Source organism: Stegastes partitus, unplaced genomic scaffold (genome assembly GCF_000690725.1).
Source record: "Stegastes partitus isolate 25-593 unplaced genomic scaffold, Stegastes_partitus-1.0.2 Scaffold1002, whole genome shotgun sequence".
In the NCBI taxonomy this organism is placed as follows: Eukaryota; Metazoa; Chordata; class Actinopteri; family Pomacentridae; genus Stegastes; species Stegastes partitus.
In genome coordinates this window covers 197,471-209,304 of record NW_007578733.1, presented here as the reverse complement: position 1 = coordinate 209,304, position 11,834 = coordinate 197,471, and the positions used below count along the sequence as shown (strand labels likewise).

The window sequence follows — 11,834 nt, the reverse complement described above, 5'->3', positions numbered from 1 at the left end:
AGAGGGTGGAGCAGTCACAAGCAAGACCAAAACTTGTAAAGCCTCGTCTAAAATCGTCCATATTTTGTTGTATCATTACAGTAGTATTAGTAGAAAAAGAAATGACATGGAGACAAAAGTATTTGCATGAAACACCAAACACTAATAGGCACCAAAAGTTGTCATCACCCAAACCCCAGCAGCAAGTCCAGCGAGATCTGCTTTCAGTCAGGAATTATAGATACGGTTTAGCAGTCTAACAAACTCAGAAGCACTGAGTCTACTGTGTGAGTCTGGTTCATGAACAGGGACTAACAAGCAGTCTGTCCAGTATTCCTCGGTGTACGGTCACTTTTTGTCCAGAGGAAAACACATCTGTCACCACCTGCAGTGCTTAAAGCAAGAGAGTATGTATCAGTGCAAACCTGGTTTGTATCACGTAGCAAAGATCTGTTTTTTTTATTTTTATTTTTAGCCACCACCATTTGTATGTGTCTGTGAGAGTAAGTCAAAGACATGTGAATTTATCCAACTATTTATTTCTATATGATGGTTTTGCCATCGTGACAAAACTGTTTAGTAGTGAAACCACGCAGAGACAAACTATTGTCCTCTACTAACAGTTTCTGCCATTTCAATAATCAATATTGCCTTTATTAGATTAGAGGCTTATAGTGATGCATTGATAGGGCTTACTGAAGCTCCTCCAAACAGACCAGAAATATTCACAGGCCTGCGTCGTCTATCTCCCATCTAAGAAGACATAACACAAGGCAGGCTTTCTTTCCAGTGTGGTAGTCCCTTTGTGAAATGTCATGCAACGTAATTTTTTGAAGGATCTTTTCTATATTCTATTTTCTTTTTTTTTTTTTCTCCAGAACCACCTGCACACAGTCTTTTCTCTTCCCCCAGTGATAACTGCACCACAAGTGTCAGCAGGCAATGTCTGACTATTGTTCTTATTGGAAGGCGGCATCACTGCAAATAGCGTGCCATTCATTCCTGCTGTATAACACTGTGAATGGCCCTCATCAGGAGACTAATCACAAGTTGACTACATCTGTCTGTGCTGCTGTCGTTCTGTCAAAAGCGCTCGGCACTGCCAGTTTTCCAAATAATTGTGCCTCAGATGTCATGAAAGCTTTGTGCCTCTCAATTTACTTGTCAGGTCTCAAAACCTGAATCTCTGAAAAAAATATTATTAAATGAAAAGTCAAAATAAAGCAAACTCTCTGGGCACAAAAAAAATAAATAAAGTAGTCTTTAATAATTTTTGCGGTTAGAAAGCAACAACCTTGTGGTGTCACATATTTTTTTTGTTGGAAACATAATTGCTACCTGGAATGTGTTTACTGAAAGTGATTTTTACTTATTTATTTCTTCCAATTAATGCTACATTTCGGTAGCGCACAACACCGATGTGGTGGAGAGTGGGCGTGTAACAGCAAAGGTATGTAGGTTTCACTTCCTGAGGCCGTTATGCATTTAGATGTAGGCAAGCCGTCCTGGATGGAGATCCTGATAATACAATAAGCAACATGGTCTTTTCAGGGAGCTAACTTTTAATCTGACTTGAAAATAAATGTGTAAAGGTGTTACCACTATATGTCTTTTAATGCAGCTGGAGTCAAGTGTTAATGTCAGAACAGTAACACCGTTACAGGTTGGCATGTTTGTGTTTATTATGCTTACCATGTGAACCGTTTTGAATTAGCTCGTTAACATTCTGATATTCTGTGATTTAAAAAGTACAGCTAAGGTTGATCCATCTATCCATCCATTATCTACACACCGCTTAATCCTCACTAGGGTCACGGGGGGCTGGAGTCTATCCCAGCTGACTTAGGGTGAAGGCAGGGAACACCTAGACAGGTCACCAGTCTATCACAGGGCTACACTTAGAGACAGACAACCAAGCACACTCACATTCACACCTATGGACAATTTAGAATCTGGTGGGCATCTTGTGACCCACAAAAGCACAAGAGGGTGGAGCAGTCACAAGCAAGACCAAAACTTGCTTGCATCTAAAATCTACCACATTTTGTGCATGTTGTATCATTACAGCAGCATTAGTAGAAATGCGAAATGACATAGAGACACCAATTAACCTCAACATGTTTTTGGACTGTGTGGGAGGAAGCCGGAGAACCCGGAGAGAACCCACGCTGCACGGGGAGAACATGCAAACTCCACGCAGAAAGATCCCGGTGCCCCCACCGGGATGTGAACCGGCAACCCTCTTGCTGCGAGGCAACACTGCTAACCAACTGCGCCACCTTGCAGCCCGCTAAGGTTGATGATGTGACTAATTTATCAGGTGTGAGATCATAAACCAAAGAAGCAGTCAGATTTCAATGGTGAGCTGATAATGGTGCTTGATATACACATGACCATTTCAATGTCTCCAGAATAGATAATCTGGGAACCATCGATGTCCGTCGATTCCATAAATGTTGACATGTTTCTGCTAAACCTATCGTCATGTTTCTCTGTGATATGTTCTAAGACACAGAGTTTAAAGAAAGACATGCTCATTTTATGTTCAGATATGGTATCTGCTTGTCACAACTCTAAACTCTGGGAGTCCTCCTCAGCACATTAAAGGAGAGCTCACAGCCGGACTATCTATCACTCTGCAGTAATTTGAAAAGGAATGGCACCTGACATCTGAGTGAGTACACATTCACAACCTATCCACTTTAATGAGCCTTAATGGGCTGGAGGGATCCATATTGCATTGTCCCCTGAATAAACTGTTTTCTCCCAACCATATATCTTTTAATCCATTTAGTGGCCAGCAGCCAGAGAGTCACTGGACACTGCTGAATAATTTATGTAGTCCCACTGAGCTGAAATGAGGAGTGAGTCTTGCAGCGCACAAAATAAAGGTGAGACTTAAATTGACAGGGTCCATATATTAAGTAAAGGACTACAGAGGCTACACATTTATGGGGCTGCTAGCTCCACACGGCTCTTATTTCTGTCACCAGCTCTACTGAGGCGTTTATTTTTTTTGCCGCTTTATTCAGTGATGCAACTGGAACAGGATTGAAGTCGAAGAAGTCAGTATTACATTCTGTTAACAAACCTCAGACTGAAATTAAGCAGCACGGCTTTAATATTTCTTATTTCTTCCATCTTTTCCAGACACTATTTCCTCATGTCACTTGTCATCTTCAGAGTGGAAGGTGATGCGTCTCTCTGCATCATCAGCTGCCGTCGTACAATTGCTCATGTTCCTGACACCATGTGAGTGTGAACATTTAAAATGATACGTCGTAAAAAAAAACAAAACAACAACTATCAAATGGCGAGGCGGCCGCATCGCAGATTTTAGACATCCTAGAAATGCGGTTTAACTCAGGGAAAAGGCTGCTCACTTTAGTGCTGAACTAACAGACGCAAACGGTATCCTCTGAGGGAACAGTCCATTATCGCTGGTGACAAACATGAAAAGCAAACGGTGAGGAGCTAGTCGGGGAAATGCCACTCTGCAGGAAAAACATTTAAGATTGTGACTGCCAGCGAGAATTTCTTTGGCTGCCCAAACATCTCCCCACATAGTCTCTCTTTTCATTAGTGCAACTCAGAGAAATGTCAAGTAAGATAGCCCATTATCTTCCCTGTTGACTATAACGCACACATACACACACACACACACACACACAAAAGCAGCATACCAGGCTGCCTGACTTTGGATGCCAGTGTATTACTTTTCAAGTGTGATTTCATTGCTTCATTTCCACTGCTCTTGCTGCTGTGCATCAATTCCGGCCTGGTAGTGAGGACGGACTTATTTCTACCTGCTACTATGGAAATTTCAAACCAGTGATTTGCCAATATTCTTTTTTTTTCTTCACTTTGATTAAAAAACAAAACACAAAAGCTGCTTTAAAGTGGTAATCGAGTGTTCGGTTCTGCATACAGTCAGTGTAAATGGCACCATAATGTCATTAAAGTCGTCCTTTTTGACTACAATGCACACGCTAAACAATTGGTTTGTGATATTAAGTAAATATTGGTGGATTAGTAAATGGAGGGATGCAAACATTGCTGATGGCTGAGGTGGTGGAGACTGTTGGCTCTAGGTAATGGGAAGGAAGAGAGGAACAGCTGGGCTGTAAGCATTCATGTCATGTTGGAGGCTGAACATCTGATCCTATAGAGAAGCAGTGCATGACTCACACTGCTGAATGCTCAGTGGGAAGCATGGAGCCAACACAATTAGAACACAGAACACACAAGCGCACACACACACATACAGACACACAGAGCTTCTTGGCTCTTCATCAGGCTGTGAGGCTCCACCACAACACAACACAACCAGCTGTGGCCTCCAGCCAAATAATGCTTTGATTGGACTTGGTTCCTGTCAGGCCACAGGTTGTGGAGCAGCGACCCTCCAAATCCACCAAGTTGAAAACAGAGGCTTGGTCAATAGACTAAGCCCTCGTGTAATTCATCATAAATCCTCTTGTAGCTACTGTATGTTAACAAAAGCTACAGATTCTTGCCCTGCTGGAGGTAAATGGCTGGTATTCACAAAGGCAAATATTCATGTGAAGCAAGTGTTGGAGGTGTGTGTTACGTGGGACTGTGGACATCAGGCCGAGTGTGTGGGAGGATTAGTTCAATCACCTTTACACTGATTTAATGCCACAGCTTTGCTTGACACATTTGTTTTGTGGGATTTTTCTAAACAAGCTTTGGCTGCGGCAAAAAGATAAAAAACTGAAGAGAGAAATTCACAATACGTAGACGAGGTAAGGATTTCAGAGAAATAACATAATAATGTGCTGAAATCTGAGCATAAATATTCTAACTTTATACAGATGTCAGATAAAGTACTATAGCAGAGCAGAATAACAACTACAGAATTTTTATTTCCGGTCCCAACAGCAGTTTACAAATCCACTGGATTTAGTTCTTCACAAAGTCTTCCTGGATGGGATTCGGTACTTTAGGATTTCAACATAAAAAGCAGCTTCAGGATGAGAAAATAAAGTGAAATATAATAAAGGCCCCTGTGGCTTACCCCTTGGCGAATGATGCTTCCATATGATGTTGGCCTCAGGTCGACCGACAGCCAGGCACATAAGATTGACGTTGCTGCCCTCGTTCACTGTGACATCCTTCGATATGTTCGTGATCCTGGCGGGTACTGAGGGGAGAAACCAAAAAAAAAAATGATGATTGATGTTTTTAGTCTAATTAATGACACGTGAGCAAAGAGCCTGCTATTTCACGTGATCAGAGCCGTGATGAGGTTAAAAATAACCCCGGGGTTGGGGACTCAATTAGCATGAAATTAGCTGACAAATCTGACAATTCTCTGGCTCGCTGTGGTGTTATACATGATTGATTTTCTTCATAATGTATCTTTGCCACACTGCTCATTAGACAAGCATCAGACTGGGGTAAGACAGGATTTCATCTGTCTGACCGGGCCAGCTCTTGATTTGTGTGTGTGTGTGTGTTTGTGTGTTGGGATTGTTGATGAAGTGTAAGAGAACAGTCCCGCGTCATGGGTCGAAAGCTATCCTCCTTCACTTTAATTTAACAGACTCATATTACCTTGAACTTTTTGGTCGTTGGTGTGACATGCAGATATACATTTATCCTTCTAATTAAATAGCATTGTTTTGTTTTTTACTGTTGAAAAGAAGTGTACATTTTCTAAGCCTTTAAAAGTCTTCACTTGTGTGGAACGGTCTAAACTTTGGGAAGAACCAGGAGGAATAATGTCGCCGTGGATAGAATGAACTTCACTGTGAACAGCAACATGAGCTCACTTTTCAAGCATATGTCTATTTATGTTTTGGAAAATTTAATATACTCAACCAGCTTCCAACACATAGCTTTGCACCATTAAATGCAATGACAGCTATCACTGATTTATTTTGATACTGAAGAACGTTTTAAAACTTGAGGATTCTCATACATTAAATAAAGAGAACAAGTAAAATCGACTTTAAGGTTAACTGATCAAACAGCAGCAGGATTTGATAAATGAACTTGCTAAATGAAATGGTACACACCACTGCACAATGTAAGAGATTTGCAAACACTGGGCATACAGAGGCAAACGGACGGCAGCCAGGACAAAGGTTTCAAGACCGGGGGTCACCAGATGGGGGCCACACATCCCTACGTTAAGTCCATTATGGGGTTTAAGGCAATCGCTGGTCTCCACAAGGTGAGGTCTACGGCAATGACAAGAAGCCAAGGCAGTGGTAGACTCGTGCATCTTGGAAGGCCGCCATGGAAGCCACGTGGAGAGCAACAAAGAGTGAAGGAACCCTCCCCACCCCTCACCCCTCGCAACCCAAAGGAAGAAGGCAAACCAGTGATTGGCTGACAAACCACTGAAAGCAGGCCAGGCAACAGACACATTGTCATACGCCAATGATGCATGAAGCGGAAAATGGTCAATTTTTCGAATATTCAGTCCCGAAAAAATGATGAATAATTTGGTCATAATGTGTGATCTGTGTCGGGGAATCAGAGCTGGAGCGATGTATTCTGCATTCGGTTGACCTTTGAATTTACTGATTCAATTAGCATGTATTGCTAAAGCCCACTCAGTTGGCTCACCTAGGACCCTGTCTGCAGACTGGTTTTCTAAATGCCACCCAAAAAAACCTGCTGCTGACATGAAGTCTAATTTATAACGCATTTGTAACCAACATCACATAAGTCACTGATTAAGGTATACACATTAAGCCCGTCTCCGTTTTTATTTTCTAGTAGCGCATCTGAATTTCGTTTTTAGGTAAAATTAAGCGTATGTGTGCAGCCGCCCTTTATAAATGTACATGTAGCTACTCCTCCATTATTTGGCAGACATTTACAAATTCACAAAACTGGATTACACAAAGGGAGGTGATGGCAAATAACAAATCCAACATTTCATTCCATAAAGGTGCAAAATCAGGCTCTTAATGTTGGCTGGATGTTTTCCAAAAGCCTTTGGGTGTTAATGGTATGCTAAGCTAAGCAAGGCTACCATTTTTTATTAGTGTTTTTAAATTTTTGTGTTGAATGTAGTTTAAGGATTACACTAAAAAGAATACACTCCTATTCATTTCTACATTTGACTTCAAAGAGGCCAGAATCGCTGTCGGCCATCGATCGATGAAGTTTGTGAGGACGACTGTTACAAAAAAAAGCAAGAGGCAAGCTATCACAAAGCAAGCTTTAATTTCCAAGGTCTCCCTTTTTTGCACACTCTCAGCACCTTTCCCACATGAAAAGTCAATAGGAAGTTTCCTGGACGTGGATACAAAGTGTTCACTTTGGACAAGTGCAATGCTACGCTTCTTTTCAGGCAAAGTGGTGAAAGCTGGGAGATTTTCAACAATTTGTCAAATTGCACATGATGTGGTGCACTTTTTTCTATTCTGGTTTGCTGCAAAGAGCAATTTTGGTTCCACAACCAACAGGCCTCTTCCTTTGAACCCATTACTTTCTCAGGCTCAGTGGTCTCAGCTACCTCACTCTTACAGCCACTTACTCACTTGCTCCCTATTCCAAGTCCGTTTCCACCCGCCTCTGACCAGATCATCAATGTCGCCACATGCTTTTGCATTCCTGCCACTTGAATGGGAACCTGTATGAGTACCTGTAGCTGTCCACCTGCCTTGTTGTGTTTGAACTTGCTGCTTTGGTTTCATCATTAGTCCACTGAACTCTTCCATCTTTCCTTCTTGTCTTGTGCACACAGCTGTGACAGAATTAGTATGACTGATATAATAATGACATCCAATAGCAGAAAACTTTGCTGCGTTTTTCTGATCATTACACTTCACAAGACTCGTTAAAGAGGATTTTAAATAGCATGTTAAGGAATACATCCGGAAAATCAATATGGTCCTTGTCAACGTCTATTATACAGTCATGGAAAAAATGGTTAGACAACCCTTGTTCATTTTAATGCCTGGTACCACTAAAGGTATATTACCTGAAGAATACAGTGAACAAAACAAAACATTCAGCTCATTCCATCATACTTTATGTCCTATCTGACGTGCTTAAGCTTCATTGTATTCTCAGGGTATATAAGAGGTCATTTCATGTCATCAGCAGCACATGCAAAGGCCTGGAGTGGTTTCCTGCTTACATTCAAGCCGTAGCACAACTCAGAAGTTGTCAGCTCTCACATAATGCCTAAAACAAAAGAATTATGTGAAGCCACAAAGGCAGCCATCTTGGCACTGCTGGAAATTGGCATAAATGAGAGACAGGTAGCGAAAAAACTGGAGGTCTCCAAGACAGACGTTCATTACACCAAGAAAAAAAGACATGGTGCTACCAGACTGCTAGCTGGTCGCAGCAGGAAACGTCTTTCTACCCCACAAGATGATCGTGAACTCATCTGTTCCTGTGTCAGGAATCATAGTCAAGACCTCCAGGGACCTTAAAAATGAGTTGAGAAATGTGACTTGTTCAGCAAGGACAGTTGGAAACCGACTTCTTGAAGCTGGTCTGAGGTCACACAGGGCACAGAAGAAGACCTTCATCAACATCATCATTAGTTGATGCCCACTTCAGCCAACTTATTGGTGAGGAGGAAGCCTGGAGAAGCCTACCAACCAGACTGTCTTGCCCCTACAGTAAAACATGGGGGTGGATCAGTGACCATCTGGGCTTGTTTCAGTTTGGGTGGAACAGGGAAAATACAATAGTGTGAAGGTCGAATGAAGCAGGTCATGTACAGGGCTAGTCTAGAAAACAGTCTTCTTCCATCAGCTGGAAAACTCTGTCCTGCCTCCAATGACTGGATTTTCCAACAAGACAATGCCTCTTGCCACACGACGAAGTCAGTTAAAGCCTGGATGGAGAACCAGAACACTGGAACCACGCCTTGGCCTGTTCAATCACCAGATCTACGTCCAATTGAAAACCTGTGGGAAATCATCAAACACAAAATGGAGAACCACAAACCCAAAAACAAAGCTAATTTGTTTGAATTTGTGCAACAGGAATGGACTGCTGTGACAGCAGAACAATGTCAGAAGCTGGTGGAGAGCAGCCAAGACGCATGGCTGCAGTCATCAGAAACAATGGTTATGCATCAAGTACTAACTCCTGTGTGCATCATGTGACTAAAACAGACAGAAAAGAAAACATGGAATGTCTGAAAGCATGGTTTTTGGCTTTGGATTTTGGTTATTATCAAGAAAACCATGGAACATGTCTCGACATCAGCTCGAAACTCTTATAAGCTATTTTTGTTGTTATTAAATTTGTCCAAACAAATGTACCTTTCGTGGTACCAGGCATTAAGATGAACAAGAAATTAAAGAAAACAAGAGTGGTCTCATCATTTTTTTTTCCATGACTGTATGTGTATCATTTTCTTTCTTTTTCTTTGAGCTTGTTTTACATCACCTGCACCATAGATATACTTGTAATGTATATTTTAATGTGTTCTTAATCTTTAGTCATAACATGGCAGTATATGTTTGAGCAAAGTACGGTCTGATCTGTAACAGTTGCTCCAAAAACATGTTTTCTATTTGTCTGAAGACATTCTGTTAAACTGAACTTGTGTGCATGTAAAAAAAAAAAAAAAAAGGAACATTGATTTTCTTACAGCGAGGCTGAACGTCACGGTTTGTTAAGTTATATATTAGATGTGAAGGTCTGAACAACTTTGACAAGGACCAAATGGCTATGTCCAGATAACTGGGTCGGACACCGTACTAAACAAGGATGCTTGTGGAATACTCCTGGTCAGTAGTGATGAGTATCATCGTACAGAATCTAAATTGACATCTTAATGCCAGAAGTGACTCTGATAGGTTTCGTGGAGTGAGTGCCTCATGCTGTGGGTATGCCTGGTCAAAATGTATGTTAGTGTGAATATCAAAGTGAGTAAAAACATGACCAAAACACAAAAGATGACGAGTTTGTTTAATATTTTAAACAGGATCTAAAGCCCCCAAAGCAAAACTTTCTGCACCCCACTTTTTCCTGTACTTAGTAACACCCCCTTTGGCAAAGATCAGAGCTCGTAAGGGCTTTTCGTGGCAGCTCAGGCGAGTCTCACAGCTCACAGCTACAGAAGTTCCTAAATCCTGCCAGATTATGAAATCAGGTTGCATCACACACATCAGGGGAAACTTTACAGATGTTCTCCCTAATCTCAGACATGCACTCGACACGATTTAAAAAAAATCAAAAGTTAAAAATGGCCCATCATTCACTACAGCATATCACAAGGATAATATTACCACAGGGAGCAATCAAGGAGTAGTGCGTCCGTCCACAAAGCACATGTGGCATTGTCTGATGGTGCCAACAGTGCTGTGAGGGCCACTTTCAGTTTGTGCCTCTTGAGGTCGTCGATTGTAGATTTTCAGGTGTGTTTAGGACTTTTATCTGTCTTCAGCTGCTTTACAGATGTTGTGATGTACAAATTTATTAGACCACCACCCAGTGTTTGGTTTATGCCACAGCTGCCCTAAATTAACAGCATTGGTAATGACCTACATCATTTCTTATGTCTCTGTAATTGTTAATACACCAGTATGTAGAAGCTCAAAATTATATTTTTAATGATAAAATGTAATCATTATCGTTATCCATGAATTTTAAAATTTACTGTTTTACAAAAAATGGAAAAAATAGTAAAGCACATTATTATTTCTTGATTAAGATGTAAATTTATACTTATTTACTTGTATTCGTGAACAGAAAAGTAAGTTTTAGTATTTGAATGTTATGCTTGATTAATTCCAACTTCTCAGATTTGGGTATAAAAGGTGAATTCAGTTTGAAATTCCTCATTCCTGTTCAAAACGGTAGAACATTAAGAATTCACGGAAAATGAAGGAGTCTGCATTAAAGCACTTCATGATGCTAGATGGTCTCTGAGACAAATAGGGAAAGACAGAAAGTGTTCTCATAGTGTGGTCAAGTGATTGCCGAGACTGGTACCAAGGAAGAGACAGGAAACGAAAGTTAACTGAAGCAGAAGTCAGACATCTCAAGATTTGAAGTACTAGAGACAGAAGGAAGACCACTGCTGATCTTCAGGCAGAGATGAATGCTTCTAGATCAGAGTCTGAGAAAGTCTCCAGAGTGACCATAAGCAGACGACTGATGGAACGAGGCTTAAAAAGAAGAAGAAGCCTTTATTGAGGCCTGCAAACATCTAGATATGCCTCAGATTTGCCAGGGAGCACAAACACTGGACTGTTGATGACTGGAAGAAGGTCCTCTGGATGGATGAGTCCAAGTTTGAACTCTTCGGTCGGCATCATCGTGTTTGTGTCTGAAGAACAGTTGGAGAACATTTTGATGCCAGATGCATTGCACCCACAGTGCTAGTGGAGATTCTATTATGGTATGGGGTTCCATTTGTTCCATTTGTGGAAATGGTGTGGAAGAGTTAGTGAAAATCAACGGTATCATGAACAAGAACGTCTTCCATAACATCTTAGCGCATCGTGGAATCCCTTCTGGACTGAATCTGATTGGTTTTGGGTTCATACCAACAAGACAATGAGCCCAAGCATATATCTGATCAAGACAAAGGAATCTGGAGTTCTGGAACTGATGGACTGTCCAAGTCACAGTCTGCATTTAAATGATATTCAATACACATTCAAAGATTGATCACACAAAAGTTTCATCGAAAGCAAGTTTGCAGAACAGCGACAAACTATTTAGAACTCAGCAACAAAGGAGACAGTCGGAAGTACATAAAAACAATGGCAGCAAGTATGCAAGCTGTCAGGCCAAAGGGTTTGGTTATTATGTGTGAAAAAAAGGTCTATTTAGTTGTTCCAGTTTGTTATTTGCCAAATAAATAACAATAAAGTTTTTCAGTTTTAAACAGGTTTTTG

The 11,834-nt window shown here is 41.1% G+C and overlaps 1 protein-coding gene across 1 annotated transcript in view; it reads right to left on the bottom strand.

Annotated features, from left to right (window-relative positions):
• The window catches only part of opcml (opioid binding protein/cell adhesion molecule-like), a 234,906-nt gene that overhangs the window by 63,933 nt on the left and 159,139 nt on the right, over positions 1-11,834 (bottom strand). The window contains exon 3 of the mRNA XM_008294870.1: positions 5,018-5,143. Within this exon, the coding sequence (XP_008293092.1) occupies positions 5,018-5,143 (126 nt within the window). The remainder of the gene's footprint in view (positions 1-5,017; positions 5,144-11,834) is intronic.